The following is a 25,532-nucleotide window of genomic DNA, read 5'->3' on the forward strand; positions in this document are numbered from 1 at the left end:
TGGATTGCCTTCCAATACTTTTACTTGTTCAGTCTTGATGAAAATGTTCACTATTGTCATATTTCAAAGGCTGTGCTTTCATTTCCCAGTTAATTAGTAGTTGATCTTCATAGTAGATTTGTTATTTTTCCCTCTCTGCATTTCCAGTTAAAATGATTAGACACAGCAATTATGTGTTTTTGACTGATGTGGCCTTTGACTGACGACAGTAGTTATAATTAGCCCTTTGAAATATCAGACAAGGAATTTTGTAAAAATGTGAACTGCCAGATGCTTTGTTTAAATTGTCCTTCCATTGATGAAATATGAAATAGAGGTTTAATATTGATGTTTTCTAGTAAGGTACTTCTCTGACAGCCAATTTTCTTCTTTTTGTTTTTTGATTTAAAACTTGAAACACTATAGGAATGATTTGTTTTAGGAGTACAAGAGTTTTGAAATTTTTATTTGCATTAAACAGGTATTTTTCAAAAGAATGAAAAGGATGCATTCCTGTAATACTTTAAACTTTGTATGTAAGTAAAGAAAACAATGAGAGGTATGTCATATTCATTTTTGTTTTAATATATACACAATAGCACTGTCAATATATCTTGACTTTCAAACAAATAAAATAAATTAGGATTTCATTTCTTTTTACAAAATGTACACATATAAATGGAGTTTATCCATTTCTCTCACACACATACACAAATTCCTGAGTCATATCTCGAAAGAAAGTTGGAAAGAAAGTTAAGGAAAGAGACAGAAACAGAATTCAACCACGACTTATGGCATAATGAAAATCAGAATATTGCACTTGAACTAATGGTGATAAAAAGTGTCTTGAAAGCTTACTTTGTGCTAAGGTATCAATTTAACTGTCAGTATGAGGCACTAATCAAACAGAGATTTTAAAATCACGACCATTTGAAAATCTCAACTCTGGGGTACACAGCAACTTTCACCATCACTAAATAATGTTCACTGTCACAGATGAGTTCCCTTTCACTGATTAGTTCACTTATGTGTCTATAGTTCACTTTGATTGTCATAGTGTTTTGTGTGTCAGTGGGTTCACAGGTTGGCAAGGGTCTGGATGCGGGTAAGTCCTTGTCTGTCCTTCCTGTTGAAGCTAGCACTGAACCTCTTGAATTTCTTGATGACAGCCCTCTTGTTGACAATCTGAACATCAGCTGAGTTGGTGGTGTCAGTTGTGAAAAGCTTCCTCTTGGAGAGAGGGTCACTCTGTACCGAAGATGGGCATACAGGGCTTGGTGTGCTGGTCAACATTCTCTGGGCCTTGCTACGCTTGAACCTGAAGAGCTTCTTGAGAGGCTGGTTGAACCTGGGTACCTTGAAGAGTCCACTGTCAGTCTGAGTGTTGGAGGGAACAGATGGCACAGAAGAAAGAGGAGCAACAGGCTGGGCACGAGAATCAGACTTGTCACTAGTGGTGGATCTACTGGTCTTGCTGTGGTCAGTGACATCAGGCGTGTTGCAGGGTACGAAAATCCCAGAGCTGCAGACACTGGTGGGGCTGTCGGTGAGGATTGAGTCGACAAGGGCATCAGTGTTGGGATGGCTAGCACTACACTGGTTGTCACTTACTGGGCTGGCGCTGCTGGAGCTGGACTTGCCGGGAAGCTCAAGACGTTCCCCAAGAGGGGAGGTGTTGTCAGCACTGTGGTCAGGAGATGTTGGCACACTGTGGAAATCGTCATTGTTGGCAGTGTCAACGCTGATGATGTCGGGCATTGAGGAACAGCGGGCTTCCATGGAGCTTCCGGAGGACTTGTTTGGGAGCAGCTGGATCCTAGTACTTGTCCTTGGCAAACTGTTGGACTTGAAAGGGATATCATCGTCGTCATACATGGACTCAGAACCGAGGTAGGCATCCCTGTAGCTGGCAGACGGTTCAATCACAGACAAAGCATCAATAGGAAGAGTACAAGAGTTGGATGGGATGGCCTTTAAGTTGTCTCGCTTGGATGATCGACGAGAGCTGGAGCGACTGCTGCTGCTGCTGCTCGAGAGGACTCTCTTAGGAGGAAGAGGAGGCTTGGCAGTTATCTTCTGGTGCTGGTTGAGGTTCCTGAAGTAGGATTCCTCAAGGGCAAGATCTTCATCACAGCCGTTGTCATGAATGGACCAGGTGTAGATGGACTGAAGGTCATCCTCGCTGCTGCAGGGTGTGTCAGGGTCGTCGATCATGGTAGAGGAAGCTCGGGGAATGGAGCTACTACGATGCTTGCTGCTGCCACTGCTGGAAGAGGAGGGTGAGAGATCCTCAATCATCGTGGAGGAGGCACAGGGTATGGAGATATACTTGTTGGAGCTACCTTTGGATGAAGAGGTGCGGTTCTTCCTTGAAGAATGACGACGACGAGGACGACCAGAGGATGGGGTGGAGCTAGCACTACCAGAGGTGGTGGTGGAATAAGTGGAAGGAGGCAAACAGGCACCAATGATGGGTCCCAAACGGACGGCGGGTACAGAAGTGTTGTCCTCACATCCCTCAACTTCACGTGTGAAGAGCTCCTCAGTGGCCGCACTGGTCAGGTTGGTGCAGACAGGTCCTGAAGACAGGGACATGGTCATGTTGTCAATGCGTCGCTGACGGTCAATGGTGAAGTCCCCGTAGTACTGCATGCGGGACATTCGCTCCTGCTCTAGGTCAAGACACTCTGGTACGCACTGGTTGTCATCAGATGAGGTGTCGGGTGACTTGGGGTAGCCGTCGGAGGTATTGGCTCCTACGCTGCCATTGCTGATGTCAGAAGAGGATGATCCAGTGACGTTAGGAATGTTGGGATTAGACACGATATCGTTCTTTGGTAAGGACATGTAGTTGGAGTTGGAGTCAACAATGAGTGTCATGGCAGAGTCCTCATAAATACTGTCAGAGCTGGTGGAACAGAGGGAGGCCTTCATCATCTCCTGGAGCAGAAAGTCTTCATCGGAGGACAAGGCAGATACCTGAGTCAGGGCAGAACTCCTCATGAAGGTCGGAGTTGGGGGCAGACTACCAGAAGACTGGTTCACAATGGAGTAATCCTGGGGTTCAATGCCGCATGATGTCAGAATGTTCTTGAACTTGGAGGTGATCTCAACGATCTCGGATTTCAGGTCGGTCTCCTGTCTTTTAATGCTCAGCTGTAAATGAAAAGGGGATGTTTAGTTTTTTGTTTATTTTCATTTTTAACATTATTAAATTAAAATATTTTCAATGACATCTTTTATGTTTTTTGGAAAATTATTTTCTTAAACCTGACAGTTATAATGCTACAAAACAAATGAAAACACTACCACTTCAAATTCAGATACATTCTCATTTTTCATTTTCATTATTTATTTTTTTATTTCAGACAAATTTGTCAGTCCAAATTCAATTTTTGAATTTATTAACAACCGTATTAGAGTACATTATTAAATCGTTTTACTGTTAAAAAATTGGATTATTATAAAGATGTTCTGTTGTTTCTGATATTAAGGGTGATATTAACTGGTCATATAAATGTAGACAAGCTGGAAGTATTCTATTAAACAGTAATTTCTGCTAGAAAGAAATTGATACTTTAATTGAAATAAAGGACAACTTATGACAGAAATGTATAGTCACACATGATATATCCATTATAAATTAAAGAATATTTTACTTATGTGAATTTATTTTACAAAAATCTGTATGAATGAAGAAATGGGTTTTTCACTTTTCTGGAGAAATACTTTCAAGATGAAGTACTCATTTCAAGATGAAGTACTCATTACATAAAAAACTAAGTTATTAATTAAATTCAAGGCTGATTGAAACAGATTTTCGATCAAAATTTCTTAAATTAGTGGTTGATGGGAAAATTTAAACAACATGAAATATCATTGAAAAAAAAACAGATAAAAAAAAAAAATTATAAAAAATTGTAGTGCTAAGATTGAATGACTGTATCAAACTTTTTTTTATATATGAGGAGATTATTTCAAATAGAATAAATCTTAATGATATACTCTAAAGTATTTAAAATAAAACAATATTTATATTCACATGAATACTTAACTCTTACTGATTAAATAACTTGTAGGGACCCAGTAGTATGAAATACACAATACAGGTAAATACCAATGTAAAAGGAATATGATATAAAACATCATAAAAACTATACAAGACTGTATTAAAGGTACAAAACACAAATACAGAGCTACTCATGTATTAAAGGGACAAAACACAAATACAGAGCTACTCAATTAATGGAATATAATTAACTGATCATTTGCAAAAATCTGACAATATTTTTTGAAAGATTTCTTTTTAAAAGAACACCAATCTTATATTCAATTTTCAGACCCTCTGTTTACAAATGTTTACCTCATTAATTACCTAACATGACATGGAAGTTACATCAAAATCCATGAGCAAGATTTTCACAAAATAATCATTGATATTTTGTTGATGCAGACAGATTTATTTTATCTGAATATATTAACTGACAAATGACATGTGTAATTAATATATGTTGTGATGTCATCTTCTTCAATATTTACAGCAATAAAAAGAGATCTTCTAAAAAAATTATCATTCTGAGCACATTTTGTTACAATTACTTCATCTAAGAACCAATCATCATTTTTCTTTCTTTTTTGGTGAGTAAAAGTATGTGTCACTGAACAGGTGTGATAAAAGTATGTAAATGGAGGACCTTTTAAACTAAAAGCTCAGAGATGATAAACTAATTAGATTAGACCTATATAAGAAATGGATGTTGACACCTACCATATCTGCCTGAAGCATCATGTACATCTCGTCAGTCTCAAGGTGCTCGGAAATATCTGATTCCATGCCAGTTTCCATCCAGTCTGTAAAAAAAATAAAGAATTATTAGTTATGATTGTAATAATAAACAAATTATCAGTTAAATCTACTGAATAAATATTATTTCTGAAAAAGAATATGTTTTATAATTTTGGGAATTTCAACAAATTACGAAATTTGAGTTGGAGACAGGGAGGAGATCTCGACTTACCACAGAAACTGTCAAGTAAAGTTGAAGTAAGAAAATGCACAGGAGAAGGTGAACCCAGCTCAGGTGGAGCCATAATAATTGAAAAAGACTCAAAAAGTTTTTAAGATTAATCTCCTTGAAAAAGCACTGTTTGTATCACACAACACTGTAAATCCCAGCAAACCTCTGTTTGTATCACATTAATCCAACTACCTCTCTATCCAAATATGAAATGACATAAAGCTTTTAGTTTAGGTTGTGGACAGAACGGACTTGGGCCAGTGGTCATTGTGTTGATGACCAGGTAAACATGGTGGTCAATCAGCCTGGATCATCGTTGTATGGACTCCTATCGCTTTCCATTGTTTTTTAATTCCTGTACAAATTGCCCTTCAACAGTTGTTCAGGGGGTTGAATAGTCCATGGTGGTTATATTGTGTTAGGGTGTTTTGGTAGCCATTAAGTCCCCCTCCTATAGAAAACACTATCCACACCCCAAACAACAACACACATGGCATTGTGTGCATTATAATTAAAATTAGCCCTAACATAGGAAGTTTTTACAATAGTGCAACTCCATCCCTTTTATGTATAGGGACCTCCCTCATTTCCTGTACAAAGTCCCAAAGCCTGTAAGAGGGGACTAATTTTACGCCCGGTTAGATTTGGTCCCTCTGCCCTCTACACTTAGGGAATGATACCTATTATCCTACAATAATGCTATCTGTTAAATAATTATAAGGTAACATCTTTTTACCTGTGAATTAATTAACTGATCTACAGGTAACCTGCTACCTGCCTTTGATCCTCAGTAGGGGACTGATAATCACTACAAACTTAACATGCTGTAATACTACAAACTTTTGTTGTGATTCTCACAGACAGCAGATGGGTCTGCTATTGTTAAACCAGAAATTTCTGTTTGATTACACCTGACTTGATAACAAACATGTTTTTACTTATGCGATACAGCATATGGTCAGTGTGAATCTTGACCATTCATCTAAGGCTTAGTGGAAGTCCCATCCACCAGATTAAATTTCACAGGTGGATGGAGTCAAATAAAATCATCAGATGGTCACAAACGAAAGTACAGATAGTTAAAGTTAAGCTTATTTTGTCATCAGATTACATTGTTTCCTAAATATAAATTCTTACCCAGAAATAATTGTAAGCCTCCTACTGCCTTTAAAGACATTGCTAGATGTTTTCTGCAACACCCACCCCAAACCTCTTCAAGACAGTTCTCACTACTGAACTAGAAAGTAATGTTTTAGCCTTTTTATGGAAATAAGGAAAAGACAATTATCGGAAGAATAAAATTCTCACCTGTAATCAGATGTGTTTGGCAGGTGAATGTTGACAGACTGACAGTGCGAGTGATCATCCTAAACTGACCAGTGACTAGTAGGGAAGTGTTGGTCAGTACAGGTGATAATAAACAATGGGGGTTAATGAGTAGGGGCTGCTTTGTTTAGAACAAAGGTAAATTTGTTGAGTTTGCCTATCTATTGATGTTGGTTATTGCCCCAGGGGGTCACAGGTAAATGTTGGTGAAGCTGGCTATTACCTACAGGTGGGCTTGGGTGGATGGACAGGTACACAATACAGGTTGTTTAGAAGCTGACTACTGACCAAAGTGGTTTCAGGTAAATAAACAGGTAATACACAGTAAGCTAAGAATGATGAAGAAGCCTGCTACTGACCACAGGGGGTCTCAGGTAAATAACACTATTGCATAACAAACTACACATAAGCCTACTTGTAACAAAGACAGCCACAGCAGGTGAAAAAAGCATCATTGGAATGGAGTATGCCAGATAGATAACCCTTACCTTTGAAGAGTGTTATGATAAAAACGTAAATACTTTGATCTGATAAAAATACTTAAAGCTAAAACAACTAAACATAAACTTTTTTTTATCAATTTTTATATATTTAAATAAAAAATGCTCATTAAAAACAAAAATGTTTTGTTAAGCAGCTGAAAAATCTTCATAATCAAATAAAAATATTTAAATATGTTAAAAACTATATGATAATATAAACCAAAAAAATAAACCTATTTTTTTCAATAATGGGTAAGTTATATTAACCTGTTACTTATTATTTAAATAGACAAAACTAATTAAACCTAATGTAAATTTGTTTACTTTGACAATAAAAGTCTATTTACAAAACAATAAATTTGGTTATTAAGGGAAGTATTTACCTTGACTGGTGGGCTGATCATTGAGAATTTTGTCAGATGTGATCTGCATGTTGGCATATGCAACTGAAGACTTATCACGAGGTATATTCCCAGGAGTTGTAATGGCAGAATTAAGAACAAGATTCAGGTTGTAAGATGATGCTATGTTATCTCTATGACAAGTTTGATGATAAGTGATCAACTGTCTGAATTATATACTGAGTGTGGTCAGTACTGACCTCTACCTAAACTGACCACTTGAGTACTGCAGCTTCTGACAGTACTCCTCTACCTGTGTGTCACTGCTGCCCACTATCCAAACACATTGATGGCCAGCTTGGATTACCTCCCCTACCATTTATTAATCTTATCTGCCTAGGTGTGAATATTAAACAAACATATTTAGCTTACCTTTGTTTAGCCATCAGCTATGTTGTAGGATTACTGAGTTTAGCAGATAAGCTAAGCAGGAATTAAGTGTTTTAAAAACACATAATAATGACAGTCCCTCACATTAAACTTTAGTAATAGCACCTCACACTAATAGGTACTCTAGGAGTTATCTTAACATTCAACTTCAACTCACAATCTCAACAAGGCACAGAAACCTGCATCATCTTCCCTTTAATGTTTTGAGTTCGGCACTTAATGGGATTACTATTCTGTGTCTGTGAAAAATGGGATCCAAATAAGGAAAGTGATGTTTGTGATATACTATCTGACTTAGTAAGTAGTGTGCATATGTAATGTATCCTTTGAGATATCAGAACTTAGTGGACCCTTGGGAATGTTTAGCATACAACACCCTGACCATCAGATTCATTGCAGTAAGTGTCAGAATGGTAAAGTGATAGGCTGCTGGCTTGTAACTTATTAGCAACAAATTCCTATACAGATTAGCATTGGTTTAGGGTTTCTGACTTTAATAATGATGAACAAACACAAACACGCTCTGGATTGTTTTCACTAACCTTATAAAGGTATCTAGGGCCTTATTAAATTGCAATAAAGTTCAGGGCACTATGACAAAAATGTTTTCAAACTTTGCAAGGGTAGTACTTAAATGTAGAATTAGGGTTAAGTGTGTTGTATTAGCATGTCTAGCTGAGGGTTTTATGGATTAAAGTCTCTAGACAGTTGGATCACTCCCAACCAGACTGGACACTAGCCATTTATCTTTTATGCAGTCATAAAAATCCTACAAAGAGATGACCACCCTGACCACAGATGTCCAGCTAATCACAGGTAGCCAACAGCTGGACCTTTGATTAAACTTGTTTCAAATAATGTCACCTGCAATTTGTAATTTTCCTGAATGTCCATTGACAAAATAATTTTATTGCTATCAAAGAAGTCAGTGATTGACAAACATTCCCTTACAGTCTGTACACACACGTGTCTGGCTTCACAATAAGGTTTATGGCTATGTTATTTAGGTATTTGGGGGTATATAAGTAAAGTACCTGACAAAAGTACTGATAATATACACTAGTATATAATGCTTTGTTATAGGAAAATAAAAATGGAATACAAGTTCACATGACAAATAAGATCAGATATATTTGTATTCAGTGCTTTGTTATAGGAAACTGAAAACAACTTAACATTTACATGGGAAAATGAAAGGAGAACTTACCAATTGGCATTGGGTACTTCATAGTTAATGGTAGGGAGATGGAGAACTCTATAGTAATATGTAAGACACTATGGTCAGTGAGTGAATGATGAAGTCAACTATCATCCCTATATTTATATGCTCTGAAGATAATTAGTTCAAGTACATCTTGAAGCTTGAATATCATTGGTCCTCTCATAAAATTTGGTGTTAATTACTTTCTGATTTTCAATGTGTTAAAATTGATGTTGGAATGTGTTAAAATTGATGTTCCAAATATTGCTTCAGGTAAAAATCTCATTAAGGCATAGGTGTAGTCATCTCCAATAAGGACATGTCCTTTCACACCTGGAGTATTATTTTGACCATTGTCAAGTAGATAATTACCTGAGATTATCACCTGGCCAAAGAGTCATGCAATTGTTTTCACCTTATAGAAAACTTAATAACTTCCTTTATCAGTTAATTGATCAAATTAATTACAACTAATGAAAATACATCTGTAATATTTTGGTTAATGTATTTTTTCTATTGCCATCGATTTTGACTAATGAACTGAAGTCATTCAGATAATTACAAAACAATATTGATCACTTGAAATATTGATCACTTGGAATATTGATCACTTGGAATATTGATCAGACTTAGGCAAGGAGTTATGACACAGGAGTCATGATATCAAAATTGTTTAAGGTATGTTGTCTAATATATTTATTGTGTTGCATTATAAACAGTTTTATTAAACAACTTTTGACATTTAAATGTTGATGGTATTGTTGATAATAATTCTAATGATCCTATAGTATATGAAAATAACAGTAAGCTTTATCATAAAATCAGTTTGTGATATTGAATACTTTAAAAGTATTTAAGATACAAAATGTCAAAGGGAGTTACAAATTTCAGTTCTAACATTTGAAGCTTTCTTTTCAGAAAGGTTAAATTCTAATTAATAAGAAACTGTGAAATAAAAAAGTGTTTTTTTTATTGATTGAATCTTGAGTTTATACTTAGGACTGACAAATTTGTAAAATATAATTTTCATGAAAACATGTTTTACTAAATGATTTTTGTCATAACTTTTAAGCCATTGATGGAAATTTAACAATAAGAAATCTTTTGAAAAGATGAAAGAATTTTTTTAAATGGAAATTTACATCCATGTTGAAACATGTTAACGGCATGTAATTTCATAATGAGACTGAGTAATCAATGACATTAAAATCTACTGCCTCCATTATAGTGACAGTGAATCATTTGTTAATTGGATTATGTTTAGATTACTTAGGATTTAGAAGTGTGGTCAGGTACTTTATAAGCTCTGCAGACATGTAGATTTTCAGCTTTCGCTTTGTGTGTTAAACTTGTGATATCAGTATATATATGGGAATATTTACACTTAAATCAGCAGCAGATTTTATGGTTTATTGAACTAGGTAGGTAAACATATGTAGGTATAATTCAAACAATAGGATTAATGTAAGTAGATAATAAACCTGAAATTGACACCTGATTAGGAATTTATTATGTCAGACTGTTAAAGGGGAATGTAGAAAGTGTAAGATCACATGTCACAGGGTTTGTCTGTTGTTGCTGTCATTGACATTTTACTTGTAAAAAGTTGTTAAACACATGATGTCAGATTTTCTCAAATATTTCATATGGGTATTTTTCACAGCCAAACAGTAAAGGTAAATTATCTATGTGAAGCATATTGAACAGAGGTTTTAAAACCTGTGTCCAGATTTGGTCGGTACAATAGGCTGAGTGAAAAGTCCCCAGGACTGACCACTGCACAAACAACATGTCAAAATGGACCCTTGTATTCACAGCAGATTTACAGAAATTAAAAAATTGTTCAATATTGTTTTCTTACCAAAGAGGATCAACTCTGGGCAAAAAAAGCAAATATGTGAAAAATTAAATATTAACTTATAAGCAGTTTATCCCTTAATGTTGCAAGTGTGATAAATATTTAAGTTCTATTTTTACAGAAATTTCTGCAACAGATTACTGCAACACCAACATATTTACAATCAGCTACATAAGTAAATTTCCTAATTTTGGTTAAGAATTTTCTTACTCATGTTTGAGCATGACTGCGAAAAATAAAAACTATAATGATGACCTGGAGAACCAGGAAACTTTTATGGTAATAAACCATGCCAAGACATTACTTGCTTTGTATAATCTGTAGCCATAAGTTTTCACAGGTAGACTCTAACCAATAACAAACCCATATCTTCCTAGCCAGGCTTAGTAACCATGGTAACTGATTTGGGGGGGGGGGGGGGGGGGGGGGAGGAACAGTTAGAGAGAGGAGGGAGACCCTTATCAAACACCTGTCAACAAATAACAGGACACATTCACAGGAAGTGCCAATATACCCATCACATTTTCTTCAAACTGTATGTATGAAACTTAAACACTGAATTATTCCTCCATATAGCTGTTAATATAAACTTATAATTTCAAAGAATAAGTCACAATCCTCTCAACATGTAATTGATTAGTGTCCAAATTTCAAGAAACGTAATTAAACATGCTTTCTGTCAGTTGACAAATTAAAATGAAAACTGATCACTGACTTTAGTTTTACTGTAACTGACATTTCCCATTCGTGATACCAGGTCATATTGACCTTGTACAAAAACTGACATATGTACAGGACTGCCAGCAGCCAAAACCGTTTTCAGCATCTGACCCTGTGTGTCAGGAGTTAAACACAGACTAAATAGCATCCTTACCCAGTAGGTGTAGGTGATGAGGGCCACACATTCTATTGTTTAAATCCAAAAGGTTTGGACTGTAGCCCTGTCCATATAACCTTCCTCATGTGCTTTCCCAGGCTGACATTGTGTTCCTGTGTTATTGTGTGCCACAAACTCACTCATTAGGGAATTAACAAAACAAGTAAACACTGCCAGGGAAAGTATTCCAGGACAGTTTTGGTAAAGTCCATTAAATATCCACATAAACCAATGAGACACTGTTTTTTTCCCCCTGAAGTGTTTGGTATGGTTAGTGTCCAGTCCCTAAGTGAAAGTCATTCACAGAGTAGTCAAAGAGTGTCTGCATATAGCTTTAGTCCAGTTAAACTGACCATGTAGTAGTGTTATCAGTATCAACAGACAACCAGAGGGGCCAGAGCAGAGGGTGGTCAAAACTGACCAGTATAAAGTGACCTGTCCAGCTATGATCTGATAAGGACCATCACCACTATGATAAGAGTTTAAAGGCCCCTAGCAATAAAGCAATACTATAAATAGTCCTAATATCTGATCCCAAATCTTGTTTTCACAGTATTTACTAGGATCTGGTTTACTTACTTATGTAAATTGTTGCCAACTTGAAGTACTGTTGTAACAATAAACAGTTTTTTTGACACATGTCATATTGTATGACTGGATATGGCAATAAACTAATGGGTACGCCTACAATGTTTATCATTCATTGCTAAGACTTTTTTTTTCATTCTGAAAAATATTCAGCTCTTAAAAAAACTATTAAATATTTTCTGTAGAAACCTAAATTAAATTATCATTTTTTGGCCGAATAAATGAGAAAGGGCATGTATGACTATCCTGCAATATATATAAGAAACATTTGCTTTTGAAATATGGAAACAATGAGTTGGTGAAATGTTCTACTTTTCTTGGCAGTAATTAAGATTTATTTTTGTCTATCCAATAATGTTAATATTTCATTTAAGCTTTGAAAAAAACCCAATAGTACCCCATTTACGTGATTACACAGCTAGTGTCAGAGATGGGAAAGAATTGATTTATCTCCCTTGGTGGATTGACAGCCACCTGCTGACTGCAACACTCCAGGCAAATGATGGACAACTGACCATTACTGACTGACTGACCAATCACGGAGCCCCTTACATTTACCCAATGAACCTAATTAGCATGAAGAAGATGGAACATAACCAGATGTCATTATGTGACACAAACAAATTGTTCATTTAAAAAAAAAACGCTTTTGTTATAAGCATGCATGCTTTCTTGTGTCTGTATAATAATGACCAAATATTGTTAAAATGGTAAAAAAAAGATTGGATAAATGAAAAGTTTGTATGTTGGTTTGGGTTTAACAGCCCATCAACGGCTGTGGCTATTTAGGGCCATGGTGATTGGTGTATTTTTTGTTTTTTTAAACAACCATGTGAGTAGCGAAGATAAAATCAGATAAAAAAGGTTAATTTTTTAAGCATTCGCATTGTATGTGTAGATAATTGAAATAAAAAGGGAGTTAAAATAATAAAAGAGATAACGAATAGAGGATATGTATGGACTATGTGATACAAATTACGTCAAAGAGGGTAAGGTGGGTTAAAAGACATCAACCTATAGAATAGACTGATGTCTTCCAAATAGTTAAATAATGTCTTCCGAGTCCACGGAACTGAAAAGAGTTTTCATATCCGGGACTCGAAAGTAGTTATCACGAATGTGTTTAAAATCGGAACATTCTATTAAAATATGTTTCACTGTAAATGGAGTGTCACATGTGAGGCATGAAGGTGAATCTTCTCGTTTTAAAAGGTACGACTGAGTAGGATATGTGTGCCCAGTACGGAGCCGAGAGAGGACAACTTTCTCTCTACGATCTTTCCGACTGGAAATAGATGTTTTAAGTTTCAGAGCCGAGCGAGGACAACTTCCTCTCTACGATCTTTCCAACTGGAAATAGATGTTTTAAGTTTCGGTTGTAATTTAGAAAGTTTTTTGCTGCCATTCATTTTGAATGGCTGTAGGAATAATAGGTTTAAAATCTGGATATGGAAGTTTGATATTTGTTTGTTGGAGATTTAATGCAATTTTTGCTTCCCTGTCAACAAATTCAAAATGAAAAGAAGTGTATACATGTTATATGTATGTATACTATATAGGAATTTTGTGAGAAATACATTTTAAATTGAAACTACAAATAGAATAATTAATTGTTGTCTCTTGGATATGGATGTGCTAAAAATAATATTTTTAAAAACGTCTAAAATGAACACACATTTTACTTAAAAATCAAACCATGTACATTTTTAGACATGGGTAAAAGCAAACGATTGTTGCTATTTATCCACTGGAAAAACAATTTACTAAAATTAGTTATATTTATAAGGTTTGTATAGGAAAGGTGAATAAAAATAGTCGAGAGAATTATTTGCATTACCAGGTATTGGATTATAACTGGGGGGAAAAAAATTGGTCACCTTCGTGTACTGTCAAATTAAGGTAATTAAGTTTAAAGTCAATTTTTGTTTGTTTGTTATAGTCTCACATATAAGTATACATACATAAAGCTAACATGTTAAATAGTCACCATCACGTACCATATGTGAATAAATCAATTTTATGATACAGATATAGGTAAATATATATACGTAATTAGTTACCTTTATGTACATAGGTAGCAGTAAGCCAGGTGAGGTTACCATTCCCTAGTGCACTAGTCATTTCCTCCTTCATCTCTTCACCGTGTGTGAAACTAAACATTCTGCCTGCTCTCCAACATGTTTTTACCACATGTACAGTTCATCCAACACAATGTGTGATATTTCTCGACATTCGAAAGTGTGAAGATGGTCTCTGCCTTAAAGTGTCACTAAAGTTGTACAACCCTTTACAATTGCTATTTGTGACAGTATGGAGGAAGTGTGCTTATCACATTTCGAATGTTCTATCAAAATGTTTTCACCTCCAAAATCGGCCGTCACAGGAAGTTGGAGTGTTCATGTATGAAAGAGGGTACACAAGGAAGTGTATGTTTTTATGTCCAACACTTTCCAGTGCTAAGCTATTATTGAGATAGCTGTCCCTCCCTATGTGGGCTAACACCTGATCCCCCAGATTGATACTAAGCTGTGTGCACAGGAAATGAGTGCTATTGTTACAGGCACTAATCCCAAGCCAAGAGTAATCTCCCTTTCATAGGATATCAAGGTGATCCAAAAATCACCTGTAAAGTCAAGCAAAAGTGGATAAGATGCCTCTGACTGTGTCGTTTATAATCCTGGGAATAAGTTTTACTGATGAAAGCTTAAATATCAGTGAGCTGAATATATCAATCTTTTCTGCATCCATTGTATTAATCTATTATCACCTATGTCCTTTGGGACAATGATACAAATACTTGCTGTATTGGAACCATATAGTTAAACCCCAATCTGATGACTTGACAGAAGTTTGAATGCTGTTCCAAACACAGATTTCATTCAAGTCAAAGAAAACTGTAAACATTCTTTATTCGTGTCTTTCTCAAGGTTTGATCCATGTGTTTGGACAATTATAAATATGTCTCACTGAAAATCATGAAAACCTTGGGTATTTAAATTCCTATATCATTTGGCAAATTTGTGATTGAAGCAATAAATGGTTCCAAAGAGCAGGTATTTTTAAACCTGTTTTAATGACAACCCAAAACTAAACCATTGATCAACAATTTCTATATTTGAGATCATTTGATTTTATCCACCACTGTAGAACAGAACATGATCCACCAACTGCTACAGATCTTAAATACAACTGTTAGAAAATTATTGATTTGAAACCATAATGCCCAAAATGCAACAGATGATAACAAATCAAAGAGAAGTTCCAAATGTGTGACAGTTTGGTCTGGAGGAAATAAATCTGATTTTAAGTGTAACTGTTGGGGCATGCTGAAGCATGGTCATTTGTAATGATGGCCTCAATTTGTCAATGACCAGGAGAGGTCAGGCAATGACAAGCAGGACTGACCACCAGAAGATTGTGGACATTAGCAACAGACAGAAATAAAATCTGATGACAGATATAGTCCTGCAATTAATTAATCTGATAACAGACCATAGGTAGAACCCTTAACTCTGATAAGGCCTGTCTGCTAAATAAACATTGATAGGGGTCTCTGTGGGATTATCTCCCCTCTGTCTCTGATGCTGATGTGCAGGTGTTTGAAGTTGTCATGGTTAACTGCAGAAGTGCCAAATTTATGGACACAATAATGGCTTCTGATGAAAGAATTTTTATAGAATAGAAGATAGAAGATGCTGTATTTGATCGGTGCAGAATTGAACAGCGGTTTTCCATTAAACAATATATCTAATGTTTGCTACCATAAAAAAGATAATATGAAAATTAAATCAAAATTAAAAATATTTGATACATGTAGTACTTTTGTAGTAGTCCTGAGTGTGATTTTTTAACCGTAAGACATAGTGAGTATTTGATTGGTTGCAACTTGTATATAAATTACATTTCATTATTAAATGTACATGTAATTAGCAGTTTATTGTCTGTACATATAATTTACTTATTTTCCACTCGATTACAATTCTATCGTGCATGTGATATTATATTGTAGGTATAGCCTAACACAGAAGTTGTTCATCAATTATCTCCTAATTTCCCAAACAATCTAATCTAATAACACAGACGTCTTATGTAAACCACTTATATACATTACATCACAGCCAATTTCGTTTTGATCAAACCATTTATTTGTAATTTACTCCCAGGGTGTGCACTGTATCCTCTTGATAATTTTCTTGCCATTAATTTTGGGTGTGTTATCAGGATGGCCATCCATTACCCCTTGTTGCCTGCTGGGGATGCCTGACTTGGTGTATTGTTGTTTGGATAGGCTGTGTGACGTGGAGGGAGTTTATTTGTCAATTTTCTGGTGAACCCCTGTGGTCACTAATGGTCAGTGTTACATCACTAATTAGAAGCAGCAGAAAGCCTGAATTTTCACCTCAAGAGCTGGCTTTTGAAGTCTTTGTTCAGTTTGTTTGCTCATTCAAAACTAAGGACTCTGGAGGCATAAATAAAAATAAACTCTGATTGAGTTGGGATCCAGGGGGAGTGATTTGCCTGTTGTAGAAATAACAAAATAGAAAAGGAAACTGCTTTCTTGTGGGCCTCCGAGTTAATTAAAGACTAGTGAGTAATGGAGGCTGATGACCAAGCACTAGTCACTGGGTCCACTACCCAGGGGACATTCACAGGACTGACCACTTGCCTAGCATGATATGGTCATCATATGGTCATTAGCACTGACCATTCAGTCAAGTATCTAAGGAGAATTTTGTCTGCGTCTATCTACTCACAAAGTGAAAAGTCTGTACATACTTAACATTATAAGTCTATTTCTCTGTGAAAATATTTACATGCTTTTGATAAGGCAAATATTCTTTTGAAGTCACTGGGAAAATATTTCTGCTTTACATTGCATGTCAAATGCTTTGTCTTTATAAGAAACATATATGTTTTTAATGGCAATGTGTTATACCATGTTTCTGTATGTCCGTCATGATTTGTGAACCATTTAATTTCACAAACAATATTTTGACAGTTATACATATTCCCTGCTTTTATCATTTCATTTGTAGAAATCTGAGATGAATTGGTGAAGAAAGTCGTTAATACGGCATAAATGAAAATCCCGTTTGTTACAGTAAATTAAAGCTTGCTTGTGACTTTGATATCCTTCTCTGTTGGACTGCTATATAACTTCACAATAGATTACAAACATATGTACTTTGGTTTTGACAGTTTGTAGTTGCTTATCTAACACAAAAAGAGATCATAAACACTTGTTTTTTACAGGTAAGGAATACTGTTGTTTTTAACAGGTAAGGAATACTGTTGTTTTTTACAGGTAAGGAATACTGTTGCGAGAACTTTTCTTTTCTTTTTGAGATGTCATTTTAGCACTTTGTCTACAGGAGATAATTAACAGGTTTTTTGGTCTTTGTACTTAGCATTATTGCAAGAAAGACATGAATCATTCATTAAGTTTTCTCTCCAAAGGATAGCAAGTGTTAAGTCACATTTTGATAGTTTTCATTTCTTGAGAAAACTTTATATTTATAATACATTAAAACTTTTATATAACTTTAAAATGATACCAACTTATAATCACTTCATAACTAAGAACTTGCTTTTTGTCTGGAGATTAACTTATTTCTAACTAGCACAATGTGTCGTTTTGGCCTATTCACAGTGGTCGGCAAGTCTGACCATCAGGGCTGTCTCAGACACTTCAATTCCTTAGTGTTGTAACCCAGTCATAAGAACTTTATCATCAGATAGCATTCTATCCACAACATCAAAGAAGTATTTCTTAAACTTCACAATGGATTAAGTTTTTGAGCCCATTATACACTTTTCACCCTTTTCAAACTTTCAATGCAAGATAAATGTAAGCTGCTGGTATCCTTAGGGCTTTAGATAGCATCTTCACACAATTGGTGGGACTCTGTATGTCCACTACAAAATTTGACCACCTCTGGCCACTGCTGACCACTCTCCACTCTCATCCATCTACTTTTTGTCCACCAGGTAGCCCTTGTCAATCTGCCATATGGTCTTTTCTTGTGTTTACTCAAGTAATTTGTCTTAGTGGAGTAGTTAAACATTGACTATGTATCAAAGGCTATCAATTTCTGTCTTTTAGGAATCCTTAGACTTTTAAGCAAATACAAAAAAACAGGATGTGAGACAATGTCAGCACTCTAACAGGACAAACATATACCATTGATTTTTAAATGAATTAGTTCCCTATATTTGGATTTGCACTATTGATACCCCAAGAGAAAACATTTACTTTTCATTTAATTCCCAATATTTAAACATGTAGATGTCCATTTTTCTCAATTATACGTCTGTGAATTTAATGTTTGCTTTTTTACTTTGCTCACTCACCAACAGGAAGTCTGTGTCATTTAAGTAGTATTTATAAAGTCAATTCTCAATTTTTAGATATGCATGTGTTTTAGCTGTTTTTCTCTCCTGTTTTTTTACACAAAAAAGCAGGAAGTCAGGGTTACTTATCAATGGCTACGATGAAAATGATCCATACATCAAATTTGGTTTGTATTTGGTTGACAAGGTATGACTGAATAGCTAGATTCTGATCAGTAACTTTTTTGTATACAAAAAAGCAGGGGGTCATTCTGCTGTCTAGGAAGATTTCCATCTCATGTCTAAAAGGGTATTTCATGCCTCTGTCAATGTTGTTAAAGAAATAAAAAGATTATGTTTTATTTGGGTTTTTTCCTTTTGAGCGCCTCATCAAAAATCTCAAATAAAATTTAGTTTTTGATTATGTTTGAACATTTCATGCATTGTAGATGTGATCTAGTATTTTTATATTTTGTTGTTGTTGCCCAGCCCGATTGATGCCGTCGGATATATTGTCGGATCAGGAAATGAACTTGGTCTTTATACAGCACCCACATTTTCTTGCAAAGGAGAACAAATGAGGTCTGACCCTTGATACCCTTTTATGCCAAAAGACATTATGTGTGAAGAGCTGACATTGTCATTTTTGATATCCATTGACCATTTACGACAAAACCCAGCACATTCTAGAAGCTTTCATGTGAAATGCACATGCTGTTTCCCATCTCAAACCCTGTATGTCATTGGAAGAATCCTTTGTGAAAGCAGAATGACAAAATATAATCAATATTTGCAGCACTTATTTTTATTTTGAGTGATACTTGTCAATTTTCTCCCTGTATTAGCATGTGTACTATTCAGACAAGATGTCTTTGTGCAGTTTTTGGTTTCCATAAATTTGTAATGTCAAGGAAAATTCAAGAGAAATGAATAATTTCTGTCCAAAAGTTTGAAAATTGTCAGAGTTGCTTAGCTTGAGGTTTCACACTGAACAGGTTCATTATAACACTTCTTTAATGATCAGGTTCATTAGAACTCTTATTAAGTAATCAGGGTCATTATAGCTCTTATCAGTTTGTCCCCGTAGAATTGTAAGTGTTATCAGCAGTGTATCATTTTCACTGTGTCCCTATAAAATTACAACACTCATCGTCAGCCTGGTGTTGAAATTATAATTATGATTTATTACCTACTCAAATTATTATCATTAACACATTATGGACGGGTGGCGAACATTTTTTTTTCCCAATTTAATTCAATGTTTTATTCTAATTAACCTTATTTCACCTTTAGACATTTGATGGACAAGTAATTAGTTGTCTAGCTATCAACTAGGCACTTTGTTATAATTATACTGAAATCATTAAAAAAAAATACAATTTATAAACAGAAATTTGTTTGAATGGTGGAATTACATTTGGCACAAAATATATTCCATCGTGTGTTTTTAATGGGAGTCAAAAAATGCTCTTAATCCTCATTTGGAGTTGATTATTTAAACTATGGCTGGTTGAATAGGTACAAGTTTGAAGATGTATCGATCTGTCCATAAGGTGCTCTTTACTATATGTTTAATCATGTGGTACTTAACAGATACAGACAGTCATTTAAAGCCATTCACTCTCTCAGCTTGTTAGTTCAGCACACTCTCAGCTCAGACCCTTTTATTTAGACAGTGGGTCTCAATAGGCGGACAAAAGTACCCGGCACGTGCCAAGCTCGATAGCGTGTAACAGGCAAAACACTTGTAATTGTCCTCCAGCGTAGGACGGCACACGTACAGGAAACTTGACACACCTGTCCTTGCAGCTGCACATGCTTTGTCTTACCTGTCGACATGATATTAATGTCTTACTTACGAGTTCCACATACCTGGCATTTAACATCTTACCCAGTAGTTCAATGATATAGAGTAGTACCTGTATATAGCTTGTACCTCAATGGCCCTAGTCCATTTGTAGCAGTCCACCTGCTAATCTACCGATATCAGGACCCGTGAAACATAAATTGTTGTAATGGATTTTAATTTTCATAATTGAATGTCTTTCATATGGATTGTAATAATTATGTTAGAAATGATTGTTATTTTCTCAAATTGGAGACTGCATATGTCTTCAAAGGTGATATTTATTTTAGGTCTGATAAACTTGAATCTTGTCTTAAGTTGTGTACAAATATTGACAAATATTGACATGTTAGGATACGAAATAAGCTACTTATAACTTCAGGAATATCCATCCCGTGACAACAGATTGTATTTTTTAGAAAGAATGCCCGCCAGCTACCCCAGTAGCATTGTAGTGTTTCAGCACTGAACAGTCTGACTACTGGGTAGCCCAGGGTAGTTCACTGGTGGCCATCCATCGCCTGACAGAGGTCCATAGTAGATGTTGACAGAGATAGACACACAAGATTGATGGGCATTGAAAATTACCCCTAAACTGATAAAACCCTTGTTCTTTTTTAAACCTGCTTTTTTATTATGATGAAGTCATTGCAATTTTTTTTAAATATCAAATTTCCTTTACCAAGGCAATGATTGTATAAAGACAACTTAAAGTCTGACTAGCTTTAATGGAAAAAAATAGGAACTGTTTTATGTTCTCTGCCTTTAGATAATCATTTTGAATATTTCAGTTTTGATTTTGATATTTTAAACATTTTACTTGATAGACATTTTGTGTTAAATTTATTAATGTTCTAATTAGTCTTTTAACACCATGAGCCTTTGTCTTAAAATTCAACTTGAAATCATGACTGCTGGGGAATAACTGAGGAGTATACTTATAAAACTTTCCTTTTTAGGCCAGAATATGTTTGAAAGTTTAATTTTCAGATTATTTTTTTTTTAAATGTAACAGGATGTTCGCGATCAGCATGAGGTGACCACTGACACCATCCTTTGGCACGGCCATTGACAACCATCACTTAGTCTTAGCACCTCTTTACCCTGTCACAGTTCCCAAAGATGGATGACTCCAACCCAGGCTACACTGTAATCAATGAACTATAAAAGTGTAAACTACACAGTGGCAGACACAGTGGCAGAGTTTTAACAAATTTGTATTAACCTGGGAGTTTTATCGGTGAAATCTGAGTTTTTGGCACACGTCTCTGACCAAGCAATGTTTGGACAATGGTCAAAGGCACAATTCGAGTCCAAAAACATCCAATTAGTGTGGATACTCAATTCCCTACCTACGATATATCTCAACACCTTCTGACCAACAGGTGCTCCTATATCTTATCATTGTATTACTGGGTTCTATCAGCATTTGAACAAATTTTAATCTTTAAGTATTATCTTTGTTTAAATTTTGAATCTTCATATCTTGAGTGGGACTTATCAGCTTCCGATGAAACAGACTGCTAAGTGCACGTGAGGGACATAGATAGAAGTTCTTCATGAGCTGTCAATCACGTCGACATACAAGACTAGGGGTAATCTCTAGACATACAGTAGATTTTCATTTTAATCTGGGCTTCAACTGCCAATCTCAAGTCTGATTGTTCAGAAAAATTTGTTTCTCTGACATTGAAATACAAAATGACATTATAGTACTGTTTAATTAATCCAGAGTATGCATGCACCAACCTGAGTTTTCATAATAAAGAGGTTCCGTCGTCCGTAATGAAAAATTAATCTTTTCCACAGGTTTTAATTACCAAAGTTCACTGCCCGGGTTACTCAGACAACATTATTTATTACCAGTTGTGACAGTCAAATTAGGTTCATCATACAGAATTCTTGACAGAAATGTTATATAAAATATTGAGTAATTTCACTGTAATGGTAGAGTCTTTTGACAAGTAGGTTCTATACTTGAGTGTTATATTGAAAATATGTCCCGCCTACCTACCCTTCTGAGTGTCATAAACTCATGATGGATGAGTTTTATTGAAAATGTCAGATATTGATATCGGGGTTACGTTGTAAGGGTAAACAGTTAGATAAATAAAACAATTGTCCTCAGGTGAACATTACAGGTGAAAAACAGGTAAATTACAGGTAAATTAGCAGAATATGGTTGTCTCCAAAAACTGATTGAATACATCATGGTAGACATAAATATAATGCAATATGAGGTAACCCTGTGACAGACACATATTGAGGTCACACATCCATCATAGGCCTCATAATGGCCCTGCTTAAGGGTCATAAACTCTATTGTACTAGAGCACAGTCAATGGAACCTGCTCCCCTCTGTCATGTGCAGCAGTGTGCCTGATTGGTTTATGGGCGTGGAAAATTGTTTATTTCTGGTCTGTATTACTACATCATAATAAACTGGTCATTTCATTCAGCAAACATGTCACTTGTAATCAAAACTGAGAAACTTATTGATCAATCTAACTTGAACAGTTAAAAGCTGTTAGCTTTCAAAACTAACATACAGTCCTTCTGAGATTGATATATTTTTAACAAAATGCATATTACAATGTATACATACTGATACCGTTTCATTTAAGATATAGTTTTTCACGTTAATGAAGTTAAAAATTATGACTATCGACTCAAATTATTTCCATCTGAATGAGATGTTGTTGGGGTACATTTACAATATACATTACTTTGACTGAAATCAATGGTTTTATGTATTCAAGTTTGTGATATTAGTATGATCTATGTATAGATTTGTTAATTTTATGAGAGAAAAAAAATAAGATTACTTTGTAGCATTAGACATTTATTACATATAGTCAGCATAAAGTAATGTAAAAAATTAAACTTATCAACTCCATTCACATATAGAATTTATATGTGTCTTATTTTGCTAAAATCTAAAATTTCCAACATCTAAATGACCTGACTTCAGTTCTTTTAACCACATGTAGCCATCAGTTTGAGATTCAGGGGCTATCGGCCATGTGGTAACCTTTATACCTGATTGATTAGGGACTTAATTAAGGGATCATGATACCTGTCCACAGTTAAGGTCAGACAGGCTGATTGGACTTTCTCTAACTCTGGAGGGGCAAGAATCCCACCTCCATGTATGAAGGGATTACCATAGGTGATAATATTAGACATCAGAGACTCAGTGCCATGCCTGTAGATATATACCATGTAGGTAAACAATACCTTTAGAAAGTAAACACACTGGTCATATCTGATAACAGAGATAAGTAGATAGATAGCCTTAGATATGGAAAATATATTTATAACTATATAGAATAATGATATAGAATAATGATATAGAATAATGATTATTATGTTAAATCCTACATCATTTACTTACGTTAAATCCTACATCATTTACAGTATGTTAAATCCTACATCATTTACTTATGTTAAATCCTACATCATTTACTTAAAGTATATAAATATTTCACTATTTTAATATCAAATAGGAAAACAAGTAACTTTGGGAATAAAAGTCTAATATCTACACATTTGTTAACATGCCTATTAGTACATATTGGTACATATTGGTACATTAAGGTACATAAAAGTACATATTGGTACATGTTGGTACATATAGGTACATATTGGTACATATAGGTACATATTAGTATATATTGGTACATATTGGTACATAAAAGTACATATAGGTACATATTGGTACATATTAGTATATATTGGTACATATAGGTACATATTGGTTCATATAGGTACATATAGGTACATATTGGTTCATATAGGTACCTATAGGTACATATTGGTACATATTGGTACATATAGGTACATATTGGTACATATAAGTACAACAGTTAACAAACATAGAATGATCAAGTAAACATATTGTTTAACCACATGAAATAACTGAATAAAAATCAACAAATAAATAAGCTGTCAGTTGTTTGTTTTGTACCTAGAGGTGATGTCATTAACTAGCTGTGCTGTGTTGGGTAAATCGTTGTGGGTATGACATGAATATTCACTACATAAAATGATTAATTGCACCTTGTATTCAAATGAGATAAAAACATCAACATATAATAAAATTAAATTTTATAATTGATACTTACAAGTCATTTTGTTTTGCATCTTCATCAGGCATGTCCTTGGATAAAGATCCAGCTTGTGTAGAATACACACAAGTGTTTCTGGTCTTAGTAGAGGCTGAACACTGATCCCTTTACATCAGTATCAATAACAGTATTAATAACAAAGTCCAATCAGGTCCAGTAGAGAGAAAAGGAAGATCCCTGGGGGTGTTAGACCCCTCTCTTACATTGTAGGTATGTAGGAGTATCAGTGTCGGGAGTTAGCACCTCCTGTTGGGACCAAGTCCCCTGGAGATCCACACAAAATATGTGTCGGTGTTGACAAAGTGTTACAGTTTTCTATTAAGTCCTATTAATACATCCATTGGTTTTTTAAGTTCACAGTGTCCATCTAGTCACATAAATATAACACAGTATCTGGAAGTGTATATAAAATATCCCTGGCTCTCAGCTCAATGTTGACAACTGTTATGTTTAAAGCTGGCGCTCACACTACTGGTTGGCCTGTGTGTGCTGTGCTAAACTGTTATGTTCGTTCTGACTGACTGATTATAATTGTTCTCTGCGCTTTCGCTACAGCAAGCTTGTGGCTAGAGTGACCGCCCTCCAGCCATACTGGACTACTGTAAACACAAAGGCCTTACTTCCTATTGTTTCCCCTAACTGTATTACAGCATCCAATCCTAACCTATTGTGTTTGGACTTCAAACTGTCAAATCACCTGCTTGCTCCGCCCATTGTGTTTTCAGGTATAGTGGAAAACCCCTAAGAGATAAATTATTGCCTTATACAAACTTTTACCTGTGGTTACCTTTTACGTCTGAGCTTAGCTGAGACATTCTGTCTGATGTAGCGATGAGAAATCTACACCAAGCAATCAACTTACTTGGTTTAATTTCACTGAGGTGTGTTACATTTTGACTGCTTCAGAGTTAGTATTTAAATTAATTAGCATTTCCGTGGTCGCCATCACTGTTTAAATGGCAGATCTAATACAACATGAATGCATAATTTCCACTCATTCATAGGCCATGTTATAACATGCAAGAAAGACAGATTAGGAAGTGTCCCTATTCCCTATATAAGAGGTCCTATGCAGTTAAAATCCCATTTGCTAGTCAATGTTAAAAAAA

At 35.1% G+C, this 25,532-nt stretch overlaps 2 protein-coding genes across 8 annotated transcripts in view; one reads left to right on the forward strand and one right to left on the reverse strand.

Moving 5' to 3' along the window:
* Positions 1 to 25,532, forward strand: part of LOC110454011 (39S ribosomal protein L28, mitochondrial-like) — a 94,932-nt gene that overhangs the window by 49,930 nt on the left and 19,470 nt on the right. The gene's annotated exons all lie outside the window — the stretch shown is intronic.
* On the reverse strand, positions 544 to 25,097 carry LOC110454010 (mucin-5AC-like). 6 transcript variants are annotated; one of them, XM_021503303.1, is made up of 3 exons: positions 24,421 to 25,097; positions 4,748 to 4,830; positions 544 to 3,135 (listed from the first exon to the last, which is right to left on the reverse strand). In XM_021503303.1, the coding sequence occupies exons 1-3, from the start codon at positions 24,443 to 24,445 to the stop codon at positions 1,057 to 1,059; spliced, it is 2,187 nt and encodes a 728-aa protein (XP_021358978.1). In that variant the 5' UTR covers positions 24,446 to 25,097; the 3' UTR covers positions 544 to 1,056. The 6 variants fall into 6 exon arrangements, with proteins under 6 accessions (XP_021358978.1, XP_021358974.1, XP_021358977.1 ...); XM_021503299.1 differs by lacking the exon at positions 24,421 to 25,097 and adding an exon at positions 14,181 to 14,457; XM_021503302.1 differs by lacking the exon at positions 24,421 to 25,097 and adding an exon at positions 11,530 to 11,870.

Source organism: Mizuhopecten yessoensis, unplaced genomic scaffold, assembly GCF_002113885.1.
Source record: "Mizuhopecten yessoensis strain PY_sf001 unplaced genomic scaffold, ASM211388v2 scaffold7629, whole genome shotgun sequence".
NCBI classification, from domain to species: Eukaryota; Metazoa; Mollusca; class Bivalvia; order Pectinida; family Pectinidae; genus Mizuhopecten; species Mizuhopecten yessoensis.

What these genes read in the sequence shown, in the direction of transcription:
- LOC110454010 (XM_021503299.1), bottom strand. Translation starts at nt 14,280, where the DNA reads ATGTTTAGTTTCACACACGGTGAAGAGATGAAGGAGGAAATGACTAGT. An exon ending in TGCTACCTATGTACATAAAG is followed by an intron (nt 4,831 to 14,180) that starts GTAACTAATTAC and finishes TTTTTTTTACAG; the next exon opens with ACTGGATGGAAACTGGCATG. An exon ending in TGATGCTTCAGGCAGATATG is followed by an intron (nt 3,136 to 4,747) that starts GTAGGTGTCAAC and finishes TTTCATTTACAG; the next exon opens with CTGAGCATTAAAAGACAGGA.